Genomic DNA, 17,650 nt, shown 5'->3' with positions numbered 1-17,650 from the left:
ATTTTGCCTCTTTTTTTGTTTTCTTCTTCTTTGGGAGATTGTGCTGGCAATTATAGTGGTAAAAACAATATTTGCAGCAGTAAAAATTAGGCCCGAGCAAGTAATAAATAATAATAATAATAATAATAATAATAATAATAATAATAATAATAATAACCAGTTACCAGAAGCCAGTAGCCACCACAGTAAGGAATATAATAGGGAATTACTTATTTATTCTCTGTATATATCATATCTGTATCATATATCTTATATTTATATTTTACGAATTGTTTTTACCTTTTTTTTACGTTTTGATACCCTGTGTGCTCTTTACCCTGTGTGCTGATATCCAGTGCTGCTGGAATCTTAATTTCCCTGAGGGAGTCTTCCCAAGGGATTAATAAAGTTCTATCTAATCTAATCTAATCTAATCTAATAATGATAATAATAATAATTTTGATTTTTATGCGTCTTCCAAGACACTAAAGGACAATAGATAGAGAAAATAACAGATCAATAACAACAGATAACAACAGATTAATAAAGTCAACGAGATAAGGAATGGAGTAACATAAAATAAATAATAAAAATAATAATAACATGAGCACTAATCCATAAATACCAAGCCATTTTTCATAGAAATGATTAATTAACACATCTTCATGCAGTAATATGCATTACTTTCTGGCACATCTTACACTGTTCTGGCTGATGCACAAAGGCTCACCAGGCTAAAAAATATTGTGCGATGTATCTCTAGATTTAAAACACAACCCTACTGTACATTAAAAGGAAACTGGAGATCAATATATGATCTTGTATAGTTCATGTTTGGTTTTAGGTGATCACCTGTTAGCATGGCTATATGAATACAGCAGGCACTAAGTAAACAAAACACAATTCAACATGTCTCTCACATCAAGCCCATGCTCCAAAATGATTGTAACTTCATGCATTTTCAAATTACACGACAAAATAGTACATGCTTCTATGTCAAAAAGGCATGGAGGCTAAATGTGGACAAAACAGGAAAGGACACAAAGTGACGGGGACTGGGTGGGGGTGACTTTGTGAGTGTTTTCCACTTACTTCACTCATCACACTAAACACTGTTGGGGCAGACATGCGGAGAGCAGACTGCAGCAGTGACTGGAAAATACAATAACATAAAAATACTAGGGCTGAGAAAAACATAGTCTCATTTTGTCAGATGTTTTATTGAAGGCAGTGAAGAGCTACAACAGGGACTAAATCACTGCTGCAGACATCAGGATCAAGGATCATGGAGGTAGGTGATGATGAAGTGTTTCAGTGTTTGTCTTGAAAACATTTGTCTTACACTGGGTGTTGTATGAATCGGAGGATGACATGTTTACTGTGTAAACTTCACAAGTCTGTAAAACTGTGGTTAACTTCAAGCATGTCATCTGTGAAAAGGCTTGCTAATGCAATTAAGATGTGAATGATTATATAAAGTTACATTATTTTGCATTGGCATTAAACCAGATTTAACCACAGTGAATCAGAGCAGAATGTTTAATGAGTAATACTGCCGACTAAATGGCATCAGTGTATTGTACATGTTCATTAGAGTGATTTTCTTTCCACATTCAAAACCTCTGATGAATTTGAGACTCTAAATTGCCAGAGACTGTGTACCTGAGTGTTTAGCTGGTGACCTGTCCAGGGTGTTTCCATGCTTTTTGTTCAGGGTGTGCTTGGATAGCCTTCCTGTGACTAGGAAGTATAGGAAGAGGTGGATATAGTGGATGTACTGGTGGCTGGATAAGGAATTTTAAGTATGTCGCCAACTGTCCTCTGCACAATATATGGCACAATTCACACAGCAAAAAGACAGGGCGGCAAAATATATAATTTGAGCATGTTTATAGGCATCGTATCAACTTTACAGCAGATTAAACACTTTGTTCTAATTTAATTTATCCGACATTCTTTGTGCAAAACAAAAGATGGTCTGGTCCACAAATATTTGCAAGGCAGGAAGTTGGATCTCAGGATGTTTTAGTTTCCTCCTTTTCCGCCACTCAAAACAATAGCGGCTAAACACAGCAGCGACAATGTCTGGTTCAAGAGCATAACACATTATTTTGCTCAGTTTAATTATGAGCCACCCTTTAATGGAGGATGATTATTATCAGGCATGTGTATTATATTTGTGCAAATATGAGAAGAATTGAGGGGAAAATACACTAAAAAACACTAAAATAATGACTCAGATATGTTGTCTTACAATCCACAACAACTTAATGTGTCTGCAGGATTCTTGCCTGGTCCGATGTGACAGCCTGGATGCTGGGTCAGGGTGTGACAGGGAGGTTTTGACCCCGATCGACCGTATGACCCTTGACCCTGAGGGCTCTGACCCCTCAGCAGACCTCGAGCCTTCACCAGCAGAACTGGCTCAATGTGAGGCCGAAGTGGGCACGCTGCTCAGCATCATTGCTGAACTGAACAAGAAGATGGGGTCATTAAAGGCACCAAGGTAACGTCAGTGAAGAGTAGATGTGCGATTTGTGAAACTATGTAGCACTGACATGAGGCATAACATTTATTTAAATGGATAGTAAACATTTTTGTGGAACCATGTTTGTTGTCTGCTCATACATATTTTCCCATCAGTGAATAACATATTGGTCTGCTTGTAGCTTGTCTTGAAATGAACACAGTGGTATTTACTGGCAAAAATGTTGTTGGTATTCTGCAGTGAATCAGGAGAACTGAGATCACCAGGACCATCCAGGCCTCTGGTTCCAGACCTCCTGTCCCACAGGCTGGTCAGGAGCAGCCCAGAGAGGAACTCTGCCTCTGCTGTCACATCTAAACCTCCACTGGCTGACAGAGGTTGGCATCAACACAGCTCACACAACTTTGTCTTAAATCAGTAGAACAGAATCAGTAGAATTTTTTGGATGTTTTAATCCTGTACTGAATGTAGGTGGTCTTTACTCCAACTAAGACAAACAAGCTGATGTTTTTAAATATTCACCCTGTAATCTGTAAAAGACAGGAAGTTTATGTCTGGTAGAGTGTGAAAATGCCTTGCAATACATCTGAGAGGATTAACTGCACCGATACTTTTCATGCACTAGGGGGTGGTGGTGTAGTATGGACTAAACTCCAGGAGGTTTTATCATCAGTGGAGGACTCCATTAGCTCTAAAAGGTCCTGGGCCGCCCCCATCACAGCTTCTGACCAGGACAAGCACAGAGAGCACCTCAGAGCAGCCCAGGAGAGCTCAGTTAAAGCCACTAAGGTATTTAAACTGTAATAAACTTCCATTATACTCTGATGTATTTGAATTTGTATTATTACAGCTGTAGATTCCAATGACAAACTAATGTTAGATCAAAGTTATAAAAATGTAAACAATTTAAACTAATACATTTTGCTACTCTTTGAAAGCATAAAGAGACCAAGCATCGCTACGTCTGTCAAAGTTCTGATGGATCATTTTGGGAGAAAAATATGTCACTGTTCAGGCTATCTTTATATTCCCATCAGCCTCTTTAGTAATTTTGGCTCACTGGTTGCAGATACTGGAGGAGATGGAAATAGAGTTTGGGATTTCATGCCCACCAGGCCCGCCAAAGGACCAGTATCAAGAGAACATCCTAGATCCAGAGAAGCGAGACTCAGCTCTCAGAGGCAGCTTGCAGAGTCACCAGGAGGAGCTGGAAAGAGCAGAAAGCACCATCAGTCAGATGGAGGAGGAAAAGAACAAGGTGGGAAAGAGGGTTTTGTTTATGACAGGGGTAAAGCGAAATATTAAAAAGCCAAGAATATGAATTAACTTAATAAGTGGGAGTACATAAACACTATATATTTTGGTAAGTCAACACAACTCATGAGTTCAAACAATAGAAATAAATGCAGCATCCCTTCTGCTGTCTTTCAGTTGGTCGGTCTCCATAAGGCCTGGAGGTCAGGCAGTTGCTCTCCTTCCTACCGGCCCCCTGCTGGGGCTCTCAGTCCAGACTGGGCCTCTCCTCCCTTCCCAGGTTCACCATTACTCTATAGAAGAGCAGCCAGAGCGATGACACCTGTGTCTGTGGGTGGGGATGGGTCTCCAGTGGGCTCCATTAACTCATGCAGTCCCTGTCCTAGCCCCATCAGCCTGGAGTCTGAGACAGAACGACTGAACAGGTGAGTCTGAGGAGGAGCTGTTTTGGATGTTTTAATGTAGCAAAAAACAGCTACATTGCACTGTCGGAACTTATATTATATTCATTGAATATCCAGTCACCTTGTCAGGCATTTAACATTGCAACTACAGTAAGTCAGAGGTAGTAACAGTGTGTATTTGTTTCTTTGTCTGTGTACAGGTGTGCAAAGATCATTTTCTTGCATGGCTTGCTCTGTAAAAGCTGTATCTATAAGTGAACATTTGACCTGAGCTTCTGAACAGGAACATTCCATTAAACAAAGATAAAGGTGCAGACAGGACACTCACACACATGCTTTGCAGAGCATGTGAAGAGGAGTGTGAGTTATTAAGATATTGGCAACATATCTGTATATGGACCAACCATCTCTCATACGTATATAGAAGCAAGCACACAGACTTTGTGGTGGTTTTGCCTCTTTTTTGTTGTTGGTGTTGTTTCATGACTCTCAGTAGTTGTTGTGAATCTTTTTGTGGTTTTGTGGAAGTTCTGTGTGTGGGCATGTGTCTCCTGTCTGTTTTGTGTTTCCTTGTGTTATTTTGGGTCTCCTTGTAGTCGTTGTGTGTCTCCTTGTGGTCATTTTGTGTCTCCTTGTGGTCATTTTGTGTCTCCTTGTAGCTGTTTTGTGTCTCCTTGTGGTCATTCTGTGTCTCCTTGTAGTCATTTTGTGTCTCCTCGTGGTTGTGTCTCCTTGTGTGGTTTTATGTCTCCTTGTAGCTGTTTTGTGTCTCCTTGTAGCTGTTTTGTGTCTCCTTGTGGTCATTTTGTGTCTCCTTGTGGTTGTGTCTCCTTGTGGTCATTCTGTGTCTCCTTGTAGTCATTTTGTGTCTCCTTGTAGTCATTTTGTGTCTCCTTGAAGCTGTTTTGTGTCTCCTTGTGTTGTTTAGTCTCAGAATAGTCTTTTGTTATCACTCCTTGTAGTTGTTTTATGTCTCTTTGTAGTCACTTTTTATCTGTTTGTGGTTGTTTTGTGTCTCTTTGTGACTGGTCTGACCATTTTTTGTATTTACTTTGTGTCTGTTTGCAGTTCCTTTGTAGGTTTTTTGTCTCTTTGTGGTCATTTTCAGTCTCTTCCTTGTTGGTATGGTTAATTTGAGTCACATTTTGCGGTAAAGGCCGGGGGGGCCTCTAACACTTTAGGCCCTCTAGGCCCATTCAGTAATCCATCCATGCACAAACCAATACATTATATAGGTTAGCTAGCCAAGTGACTTTCCAAGATTCACATCTTATATGTTTTTCATTCACATTATGACTCAAAGTAATTTTGAATTGTGATCTTTGATAGCTACAACCAGTTAAACCTATTTTGACCTTTTAAGATCAGGAAGGCAAGCTAGATAATGTAAGCTGACATGGCTACACTAAATATCTGAACAGCCAGACACCAGTTGGTTTAGGCTTGACTTGACCAGTGCAGTAAAACTGTTTCTTCCTCCACAGAAACTTCATTGTGTGTATACTATATAAATACAGTATAAAACTCTTTATGAAACAAAAGTTTCTGATCTTTGCTCTCTTATCCTCTCCCTCATTTTTCCAGGTGCATCGAGAGGCTGAGGGCCAGAAATGAACGGCTGACTGCAGCTCTGGAGCGCAGGAAGGGAGAGTCAGAGAAGATCAGTATTACACTGAACAGACTTGAAGCTGACTGCTCTGCCCTGCAGATGGCTCTCAGATACTGGTACACACATAAACCACAGCTGACACACAAGTACAAAGGCCATTCAAGGCCATTCAAAAATAATGAATGTGAACAAGTTATCAATCTAACAGCATTAATGTGGGTTCCTCTCATGCAGTGAGGTCGTATTTTGTCTTTGTGGTTGTGATTGACAGTGAGGAGTGTGAGGAGGCCTACAGCGAGCTGCTGTCACTTTATGACGCCAAGAAGCAGCAAAGCATTCCTCTGAAGACAGACTCAGCAGGTGTTTGAATACCATGGTTGAATACTGCCTAAACTCAGTGAACGCATTGACGTGTATACAGTAGGTATGCATGTCGTTCACATACACACTAAACACACAGTCAGGCTCACAGTTTTTCCTCTCGTCAGAGGCAGTCGGTGACAGGCAGCAGCCCGACAGGCCATCAGCTCAGCTCATGAAAATGGGAACTGAAGAGCTGTCCACCTCCTTCTCAACAGCAGGGGTCACAGAGGAGACGGAAACACAGAGTCACACAGGGCAGAGGTGACGTCTGAAAGTGCTCTTTGTACATTCAAGCACAGTAATAGGAATGGTAGAAAGGAAAATATGTGTTGTTATTAATAGACTGAAATTGGAAATAGTAAGGATAATATTTTACAAATGTATATTGTTCTGTCGAGCCAATGATGATGCTATTAACTAAAATGTTTCCATGTTTCAAAGGCCATGTCTTTGACCACATTTTTGTCAGGTCACTCATTACCTGTAACCCCACAGGACACCTGAGCCGGTGGAGCGAGAGGCTGTTCTCCGACAGCAAATTGAGCGCCTGAAGAGGGACCGGGCAGCCATTCGTCTGCCTAAGCCAAGCCCAGGAGTAGAGGGTAAAATAAGCCCCGAAAGTTGTCTCCCAGCTGGATCAAGAGGGGGACATGTGACAAAAGAGAACGCTAAACCTCCTGACACCAAGAAAGAAAAGGCTTCCCTCTTCTATGAACTCATCTCTGTCAGGGTAGGAGCTGTGTGTCCTAATTTATGATTGAAAAATCAAGATCTGAAGCTGGAAAAGAAAAAAACAGCCAAAGCCTTTCATGCAAAGAGATGAAGAGATACAAGTGGCTTTTGCCCTAATCTTATAGTTGTTATTGTTTGAGGCAAAATTTATATTGCACTACATAACACTACACTTACCGCACAATGCCAAAACACAGTGTTCGGAGACATACAGTTTGTGCGCAAGACACTGTGGGCATCTCATATATCCAGTGAGGTCATGGAGCACTGAGAGACCTTGAACTGGTGAAGCATTCATTAAAGTTTGACCTTTTGAACACTAAGATCAGAAACAGGAAGAACTATCTTGGCTCTGTCTAAAAGTACAAAATCCACCTACCAGCACCTCTAAATCCCACTATTCAATGTGTCATATCTTGTTAGTTTAAATTGCTGTCCCTTTAGCATCCTAAAGGGACAGCTCACCCCAAAATCAAACATGCAAATTTTTCCCCGTACCTGTGCTGCAATTTATCAATCGAGATTGTTTTGGCGTGAGTTGCAGAGCATTGGATATCTCTGTCCAGAAATCATGACTCGGTTGCTCAGTATAATCCACAGACCATGCTGTGGGCAGTTCAATGTAGGAACTGTTTTCTTTCTCCCGAACTACACCTGCCAACAGTACAGTATCACCAAGCAGTGAGAAGTGTACATCTACTGCTAGCTCACTTAGCACCACTGAGCTAGCTAATGTTACAGCTCAGCCGAGGAGGACGCCATTAATGCTTACATCTTGTGCTGTCACAAGCACAACCTTCTCGCCCATGAGTAGATGCACACTTCCTCCTGTGCGATTATACAGTTGGTAGATGTAATTTGGTGGAAAGAAAATAGTTCCTACATGAAACTGCTCACAACAAGGTCTGTGGATTATCTTGAGTAACTAGGTCATGATTTTCTGGAAAGAGATATTGCTGTTGAGTTTACCAGACATTTTTTCCACAGTGAGCATGACAAGCCAAGTGCCATCTAGTTTTGTTATACTGGAGCGAAGGCAGACACCTCTACAGCCAATATCTCAAACACATGGCAACTCATGCCAAAACAATCTAGCTTGATAAAGAGCACTACAGGAAAAATATGTATTTCTCATTTTGGGGTAAACTGTCCCTTAAAGGCACAAATATAATCCAAGCTTTCACAGCTTGATTCCAGCTAGAGACCTGGGATATGCCAGGAATTGAATATGAATTTACACAGATTGTTAAAAACTTAAGGTATCCAATACCAATACAAAACCAATAAAGACATCATATAAAAAAGTCTACAGATTTGTGCTTAAACCTCACACAACAGCCTTAAAACTGGAAGCAAAACCCGCTGGTTATAATGAAATATCTATGTCTTGTGCTTCTGCCACTATACACACACAGCTTTTCATTTCTTAGCTGTAACTGCATTTAACTCTTTACATGCTATGGTCTATGGTGAACTTTTTTCAGGAGGAGATGTCAGATCTGCGAGCTCTAATCCGACTCAAGGAGAAAGAGCTGAGGTGTTTGGAGTGGGGTTTAATGGCCCAGAAGGCCCAGGAAGCAGCTGGAGCGTTTGTTCCAGAGAGCCTCAGAGAGGAGACCGAGGACCATAGGACGGAACAACAGGTAGGCACGACTCCTACAGCGGCAACAGAGACTTTTTTTAAATTTTCAAATAATACAAAGTCAAGGTGAAATGAGCAAGAGGGAGCAGGACGTTGGTCTACTGTGGCAGACCCGATTCAAATCTGGGTGTCCCACATGGGAAATCACACATCTACCAAAGCAGAATCCCTCCAGGCCAAGAGGGATATTTTGGTTCCACAAGGTCTTGTGCTGGGCTGTCCTGTCACCGCAGCACAGATTCATACCACACCACACACCTCTGTCATTGTCAAATAAGAAAGTACTGAAAAGCGTGACACATATTTCTATTACTGTAGACACAGGGCATCTGAATAGTGCGCAGACTTTTGTGCCTAATGGGTTAAAATTTTCCCCTAAAACGTTTTTATTTTTTTTTTGTCCTTAGCATCTCTTTTTAATGGTTTAAAACAGAGATACTCTACTTGCTTTGCCCTGGGGCAATTTTTGCAGAATGACAGGAGGCCAGGGGCCGGTTAATAAACAAACATTAACGATATTTATCTGTATTTATAATAAATTAATAACCCGTTTTCAATCTTTCAACGTTTGCTGTACGCAGCAGTGTTTCTAGGAATTGAGTACATTCAGGCTTAGCCTAGACATCTGTCATGGGGTCTAAGGGATCCTCCCATGGCACTGTTTTTTATGATCAAGCTCTATTTTGCTGCTTTTTGTGCACTCTGGCACCTTATTTACATTCAATGTACAAAAAAAATCCCAGTATGGATCAATTTTTTGTCATTGTGAATAAACGGGGCCATCTGGCAACCTATCAATAGATTCAGTCCATGGACCATAAGTTAAGTATCACTGGTTTAAAAGAACAAAGGTTTTATCTATACGCACATCTGATTTTAACGGAAACTTTAACCTGTTTACTGTTTTGACTAAAATCACAAAGCCATCCTATTGCAGCATAATGAATGTTATTCTGATCTGCAACATTTAGGTTCCCGACATAGGGGTCTAGTCCCCACAAAGATAAATAAACCTGAGGGGTTGCAAGATGATTAACAAGATGGGCAATGAGAAATAAACATAGGCTATTTACGCTCCACTAAAGTAGATTAAATCTAACTTTTGTTTTAAGTTTTGCTGTTTATTGTAACACATCGGATGCATTTGCCCTTTCAGGCCTCTAAAACCCATTCAAATATCTATGAGGGGGAAAAGTCTTTCTTTCGTAAAACTGCTCACAACACTGTGACACTGCTTTAGATAACTGTCTATACTGTATATTCATTAATACAGAGTTAAACAGGGAATGGCTTTTAGGCTTTAAAGCTAATTCTAACTGAATGTTGTGTTTCAGAGGCTCTGTGAAAATGCAGCTAAAGTGGGTAGTGATGGGGACATCACTGATCCTCGATCCAGACCCATTCTGAAAGAGCTGCAGGCCGTCCTGCAAAGGTGAGACATCGTCATTTCTCTGCAGTCCAGTGTTTAAAGCTGGAGTGCTGAACTTTTGTCTCCCCCTTTTAGCAGTGAGAGTAATTACACAAACACTGTAAAAGTGTATTTATGACGCGTGCCTGCAGGTGAGTGTGCCGCATTGCACCTGCCACCAGGAGGCTCTCTTAAAGTCTTCACGTGCAAATGTATGAACTTTGAAGCCTGACTTATGGTAATGCACTCAATACTTTTTCTGAGTGTTGCTCGACAGAAATGATTTATTTTTGACAGAAAAAAGTGTCGCTCAACAGTTTTCTTTCATGTCACGCACCTAAAAAATGTTATTATGTCATGGACAACATCATATTTTGTGGTGCATTGTGATTGGTTAGTGTTACTATTGTTGCCATGGAGATACTAGCTTTCACTTCACACCAACTCTGACCTGCATTTAACGTCTCTGTCCACAGAGGCAGCCATCTGTCTGAATATTCTAAATTCGAATTCAAATTCGAATTTGAAAAAAAAATGGACCTTCGAATGTGAAAATTGATATTCGATTGTGGAGGAAAAAAATAGACCAGACGCCGAAACGATCACTGCAGGGTGCGAGCCGGCCACGGAGCTGCGCTGCGCGGCGCGGCCGGCGTGGATGACACAATCGGTTAACATGGGCACCAAAAGGAAACTGGCTTCGCTTGGAGGCACTTCGAAGCTATTCACAGCGCTTCCGCTGTCCGTGGTTGTTTATAACGTAATGTTACAGATAATTGTTTTATGTGTTTTAATGTGTAGGTATGTAACTGTTTTCAAAGACGTTTATGATGAAATAAAAATACCTACAAGTAGTTATGTTTCCTTGTATTAGTTTGCCCTTTTGTGGACATAATGCGAAAAAAAAAAAATATTCGAATGGTTCAAACCTATGAGTTATTTTTTGAAGGAATTTTCGAACGGCATTTTTGAGCAATTTTGACAGCCCTAGCTCTTAGGGAGCTGAGAGGACAGCGGCTGGCCAAACTGTCTTCACCAGGTTGACTGACAGCAGACATTTACTGAACAAAATATTTTTTCATGTCAGTGCCATGGGAAGAAATCAACAGTGTTTTAATGTATTAACTGTAACGAGTGAGTTAATCAAAGTAGATATGGGTTATATATAAAAACACACATATACAGCAGGATATTTGTGTGATTTAAACAGACATCTGTGCAGATTCGCTTCACTAAACATGACAGAAGCAAAAAATGTAGGGACTCTGATTGGAAATGACACATGACTGTCGAGCAACACATCAAAAGTGTTGGACACCCAACCATAAATCAGGTTTTCTGTTTTATCTGGAGCAACCACTCCAGAAACTTTTCTTGGACACTTCTTTGGATTTTCTATTATAGCTTCTGCCAGACTCCTAGCTGCTGCATCGTTGCTATCTCTTTCCCCTTCCTGCCCCCTTTAGCTCTGGCTGATTGACATGAAACACATAATTTAGAGTGCATTAGTACAGGAAAGTCACCACAGACACCAGGCACCACAACTCCAATACAGAGAGCTTTTCTTGGTGGCAAAAGGCTTCATCAGGATTGTGTGAAGTTGTTCAGCAAGGGCTTGAATAGATTAGACTTTCATTTAAAGCACATATTAGATGGTTAATACATAATGTATTTCAATATTAGCCTTTTATAGCATTTTAACAAGGAAAGCCGGTAACATATTGAATGTAATGTCAAATGGAGAAATGTGGGCTTTCACTGAGAAAACAAAAAAGGTACCTGATGAATGTAACCACTGTAGAAAATGAATCATTCAGACATCTGTTGCCTGGCTTTATCTGTTGCTTAGGAACACTATCAGCAGAAATGCAGACTTTGGACATAAAGGGCTTTTTGTTGTCTCCATCAGGTGCTTCAGAGAGCATCCTTTTTCTCCTCTGACCTCGAGCAGTGAATACTTCTCAACAAAGCTCTGCTGTTAACGCTCTGTGCAATATTTGCTCTGTTGTCAAGGACGCATCAAGAAGACATTTATGATTCTTTACATGGATCTGGTTTATGAGATGATCTTAAACAAAATGAAGGCACTGACATGATGTTTTTCCTTCTGTGACATCTGATCTTGCTTTCGTTTTCAGGGAACAAGCCCTGAAGAAGAGGCTGGCTTTAGTCCAAGACTCGCTAAACACAGCTCTGTCAGACAGCACCTCCCACAGGAGGGACAATGGAGACCAGATTGCTCGGCTCACACAAGCTCACAGGTAAGTATCACAAGAAAGGTCTTTAATAGACTGCTGCACATTTTTGTCTTTATTGTTCATCATCTGCTCCTGCATTTACAACCAAAGCTAGAAAACAATTACTTTTATGGTGTCATTGTTGATGTGAGTGTTTTATGTTTATCTTGCTGGGTTTCTTTCATTCCAGTAAAGCCTTGAGTTCGTACCGCCAGATTCGTAGGAAGTACCGGGAGCAGGTGTGGAGGCTGGAGCAGAAAGTGGCAGCCATGACGGAGAGTCACCACCACCAGAGTGGAGCTCCGAAAGCTGCAGGGGAGACCTTGGAGTGGAGGAGGGAAGAGACTGTTCTGTGATCCTGTGAGTCTTCAGTCAGAGAATCAGCTTCATAATAGTCAAATGTATCAGCATCAACTACAATGGACAGTCCTGATGAATTCAAGGCGCTCATGTGTGTTTTTTGATTTGTGAAGTTATTGAATCATTCTGACAGAAGCCTCTTCACTTCAGAATTACATTTTTCAGCCATGACAGCAGCTTGGCTATATGGATGGCAATGTCAGTTGGTGTCCATGGTGCCCAGAGAATGAAGCACTACCAGGATTTGACAATTGTGGCTTTGAGTAAGCATGACCTTTGGTAAACACATTCATGTCCTGTTCAGGATGAATTGTAAGAGCTTTGATGATCCCTTAAAGGTATATATATAAAGAGGTGTATAAAAAGGTATATAAAGCAAGTATAGGTCATATATGAATACTGTGAAACTCAATCCCATTAAAATGCGTAATCCTCCCAGAAATGCTCACAGTCACAAACTGACTCTTTAAAACGAGCTGTTAGGTCTTCCATTATAAGTTGTGATATCACAACTATACTATCTAAAGGTAGACCCCATCACCACAGTGCAGTCACAGTCAATATCTGTCTGCAATTATGGTTCAGAGATGCAGAGAGCACAGATGTGAAAGACCTGGAAACGCTGACCAATCAGAGCAGACAGGGCTTTTTCAGGACTGGGGCTAAAAGGGACAGGTGCTAAAATGAAACGCTTTAGACAGAGGGTGAGTACGGGTATATTCAGGAAGACAGTACAAGGGAAAAAAACTTGTTTTTGGAGAATAAAAGCTTGTAAACATGTTGTGGTAGAAAACCAAAAAACATGTATCAACCTGAAAATTTTTCATCTAAGCTATATCAAGTCTATATCAAGAACTGTCACTGTCCAATACTTTGGCTTATGACCAAATATCTGCAAAACTGATGACATTCCCTCAGCCTTAGCTGTTCTCTGAATGCTAGCATGCTATGTACCAATCTAAGATGCTGGACAAGTTGCATTGACATTGTGAGCATGTTAGCATGCTGATGTTAGCATAAAGTAAATCATCAGCTGTGGCAAAGCCTCAGTGTGCATGCATGACTCTAGCAAGACTGTAGACTCTTGGTCTTCTTAGTCAGATATATTATATGGTTAATATTAATTGAGGAAAAAATTGGGTGATCAGGAGGGATTCATGACAATTAACACAGTTAGAGAGATATGTACCTGTTCATTTATTTATCTGTCAACCCATCAACTGTATCAGTCTGTTCAGGCATTCATTGGCTCTTGAGGGTTAAATATAGAGTATGGAGGGCAGTGGAACATAGAGAGCACTGTCAGCTCAGCATTTTCAACCCTTGTGAAAGTCACCAATAAACTTAACAGGAATCCAAAGCATAACTTGTCTAACAGGACTCACACATCACAAGACACATTCCTTATTTCAGAGAAACAGCTGTCATGCCGTCATGAATGTGTGAGGCCGATTCAAGGACTGAACCCTCTGAGGACCTCGGGACTGACCTCGAGAGCGCACATGTCCTTTTTCCCGTACAAGTCGACTGTATAAAGCCACTCCTGGCCGGCCGTGCGGTTGTCACAAAGCTCAGGGAAGGGGGATGGGTGTCAGGACAATGGCTGATGTGCTCACAGAATGTACGGCCAGCCCATTTGTCTTCTTTCATAGTTCTCTGCATCTTGCTCGCTCTGCCTTTCAATATGTCCACTTCTCTTTAACGGTCAGTTAAGCCAAATTACACAAAAAGCATGATTTCATACTTATTTCTAGTGGCCATGCAAGTAGTTTTGATTTTCAAGGATATATACTGGGTGACATGTTCCTACATTACCATATGTTGCTGCGAATATTATCTAGCATACAAAATCTGCTTTTATTTGCATGCTACAGCACCCAGCTAGTTAGATTAGTTGTTAAAAAAAGAAAACCTTTGTAACTTGTTTATGAAGATTTACACTTTCAATGTGAATGAACAGGCTTCTGGCTGAGAGCCACAAAGAGCTCAAAGAAGATGACAGTTATGGCCCTGCAGCAGCCCGGAGGCAAACCATACTCACGTTCCTTTCTGGTGAGAATGTAAATGCAGACATAAAACACATCATGGGATTTGCCACTCTGAACAACCAAACGTTAATAGATACCAGCCACAAAAATGCTGTAGCTAGCAAAAAGCTAATCCTCTAGGAAAAAGGCAAAGGGCTGATATTTGGATTTTTCATAAGGTAAATGACAACTGATTACTCATTACACTCCTGATAACATTTTCCGATTTATCACAATGGAAAAATTAAAAAAACAGGATGCAGCAGAACTAGAGATATGATCTTTTTCATTCACCATGTTCTTCGTCTTTGTCAAAACCTGGCACCTACATTACCCACAATGCAACTTGATTGTCAACACTGGTCAGATATCCTGGTGTGTTATGCTAGTAGCAGCTAATGTAGCCTCAACCGTTAGCCTAAAGCAGAAGCAGAAATTGTAAAAAAAAAAAAAAAAAAAAAAAGTGGATCATTCACACAAAACAATATTGATTGTGAGTTAAAATACTGTATTATTAAATAACTGTTTGAATATGTAATACGCTGTAAGTGGAATGTGTGTATATGTCTGAGTTCTTTATAACTTTTTAATCTGTATAATGTTGTATTTGTGTTGCTGTTTCCAGATTTGACATTAAACATTAAACAACATTAAAAAAGAAGCTATTAGGACATTAATTGCTGTGGAATGTAACTAAGTACATTTACTCAAGTACTGTAAGTACAGTTTTGAGGTACTTGTACTTTGCTTGAGTATTTTCAATCTGTGCTGCTTTATACTTCTACATCAGCACATTTCAGAGACAAATATTGTACTTTTTTTGCTCGACTTCATCAATACATATAGTTTTCCCTGGCTATTTTCTAATTTTATCTTTTCTTACCAAGTTGCTCATTGCCTCTTTTCCCCACGTTTTTGAAAGACAATGCACCAATTACCTCAAAGGTTTAACTTCAAAGCTTTAGTTACTTTGCAGATTGAGATTATGACTACAAAATATAAATGAACTAATAAATTATGATTTATACTGTGGATTAAGCTGCCCATCTGCATATAAAGTAATGGAAATGAGCTCTACCTTTACCAGCTACAACATTTAAGCAATATACACATAAATGTACTGATAATTTTAATCCAATAATACACATTATGCTGAAATGGGTATTCTACATAATGAGTACTTCTATTTTTTGATGCAAATACTTTTGTACTTTTATTTAAGTCAAATCAAATCAACTTTATTCATATGGCACTTTTCATACGACCGTAACACAAAGTGCCTCACAGAGGTTAAAAACAACAAAGATCCAAAACAGAAAACAAAAAGAAAAGAGAAAACCCAACCCTCCCACCCCACATAGAGATACATAAATATACACATACGCACACACAAACACACACACAGACACACACACACACACTAGCTGTCACTAAAGAGACATGGCCGGGCACAGAGACCTGAGGCAAGGAAAAAGCCATCTCTGGGGGCTGTCCACACAGAGAGGGCCCACGGTCCACGGCCACAGGGAGCGCCGCCATAGAGACCTCCCTGACCTGGGCAGACATGAGGCTCCACACCGAGGTGCAGTGCCCTTCAGCCACCCAGGTCAGAGAGCGGTCGCCCAATGGCACCCTCATCGGGAGACCAGGAACAACTCTCAGTGTGGTAGGCCCCCATGAGGAAACACTGGAGCTAAAAACTGAGGGACTAAAACAGTAAGATAGGATAAAAGGTATAAAAAGGACCACATAAACAAAAAGCTATTTAGCTCATAAAATCGAGTTAATAGCTAGGTAAGAATGATCTAAAACAGAGACATAAAATGCATCAAAACTAAAACCTATAACTAAAATAACAAAAGATAAAGGTTAAATGAGATAAGAACGTAAAAAGAGGAAGGGTAAGAACATAAAAAATAAATAAATAAATAAATTTAAAAAATAGATAATAGATAGATAAAACTGTTATAAAAGAAATTTAAAATAGATAAATAAAGAGATCAGTTAAAAGCCTGATTAAAGAGGTGAGTCTTGAGCCTCTTTTTGAAAACATCAACAGTCTCTGCAGCTCTGAGGTTCTCCGGCAGGCTGTTTCACAATCGGGTGCCATAATAGCTAAATGCCGCCTCCCAGTGTGTTTTAGTTCTAACTTGTGGTATGGTTAAAAGGCAGGTAAAAGCAGGTCAGATAAATAAGAAGGCCCAAGACCGTTAAGACATTTAAAAACTAATAAAGGAACCTTAAATTCAATCCTGAAGCGCACGGGGAGCCAATGTAGTGATTGTAAAACTGGTGTAAGGTGCTCCTGCCCTCTGGTCCTCGTGCAGCTGAATTCTGTAATGATATGATAATATAATTAAGTAAAATTTTGAGTTGAACCTTTACTTGTAACAGACAAGTTTTACATTGTAGTATTACTACTTTCTTCCATCAGTGAACATGAACACACATTTAGCTATTTCAAACTCTGTATAAATAATAGCAGAACCATCTATACAGACAGATAAAACTGGAGACTTCATTTTTCTTATTGTTATTTTTTTTGTAATTTGGGCAAACCAACCTCTAAAACCCCAGCTTACCCTTAGCATCTCTTCATACTCATCCTTTTCTCTTTACCTCTCACTCATACCTCCATCTCTCTTCCTTTACCCTCCATTTCCTCTCCCTCCATCTTCTCTCCTCACTCATCTCTCAATCATCTCCATCCCTTCTCCCTCCTCCAGCTGACCCCCCCTGCCCTGACCTACCCAAGCTGGTCAGCTGCAGCTGTGACCGGCGGTCAGGAGGTTAAGGCAAAGGTTGAGTGTCACACCCACAGGGTCACAGTGATGCCTGGCTGTTGTGTTAGCCTGTGAATGGAGGTTTCAGAGTGCCAGACGAGGTGGCGAGCCCCTGACGCCCTGACTCTTGCCTGAGCTTGCCCTTTCCCGAGCAGAGGTCACCTTAGAGGGCCCATCCTCTCTGCTCCCCCCATCCCTCCAGGTCACCATCGCTATTGTTGTAATAGCTGCCATTAGAGCAGATGATACAATTATCATTCCATTTTGTGTTCGCTCTCTCAAACATCTATGTTAAGCTTCTGAGTTCATCAAAGGTTTTTTAGACGACATGATTGTTGTAACCTCAGGGTGACTCTTTATATCA

The 17,650-nt window shown here is 40.5% G+C and overlaps 1 protein-coding gene across 1 annotated transcript; it reads left to right on the top strand.

Annotated features, from left to right (window-relative positions):
• The first annotated feature begins 1,089 nt into the window (after positions 1 to 1,089).
• ushbp1 (Usher syndrome 1C binding protein 1) lies at positions 1,090 to 15,410 on the top strand. The gene is made up of 14 exons (XM_049588524.1): positions 1,090 to 1,270; positions 2,262 to 2,485; positions 2,708 to 2,844; positions 3,093 to 3,256; positions 3,537 to 3,725; positions 3,899 to 4,146; positions 5,710 to 5,850; positions 6,006 to 6,094; positions 6,223 to 6,358; positions 6,593 to 6,827; positions 8,314 to 8,472; positions 9,806 to 9,903; positions 12,018 to 12,140; positions 12,307 to 15,410. The coding sequence occupies exons 1-14, from the start codon at positions 1,265 to 1,267 to the stop codon at positions 12,470 to 12,472; spliced, it is 2,115 nt and encodes a 704-aa protein (XP_049444481.1). The 5' UTR covers positions 1,090 to 1,264; the 3' UTR covers positions 12,473 to 15,410.
• The last annotated feature ends 2,240 nt before the right edge of the window (positions 15,411 to 17,650 follow it).

Source organism: Epinephelus fuscoguttatus, linkage group LG10 (assembly GCF_011397635.1).
Source record: "Epinephelus fuscoguttatus linkage group LG10, E.fuscoguttatus.final_Chr_v1".
In the NCBI taxonomy this organism is placed as follows: Eukaryota; Metazoa; Chordata; class Actinopteri; order Perciformes; family Serranidae; genus Epinephelus; species Epinephelus fuscoguttatus.
Note: the sequence above shows the minus strand (reverse complement) of the source record. Positions and strands in the feature narration are given on the sequence as shown.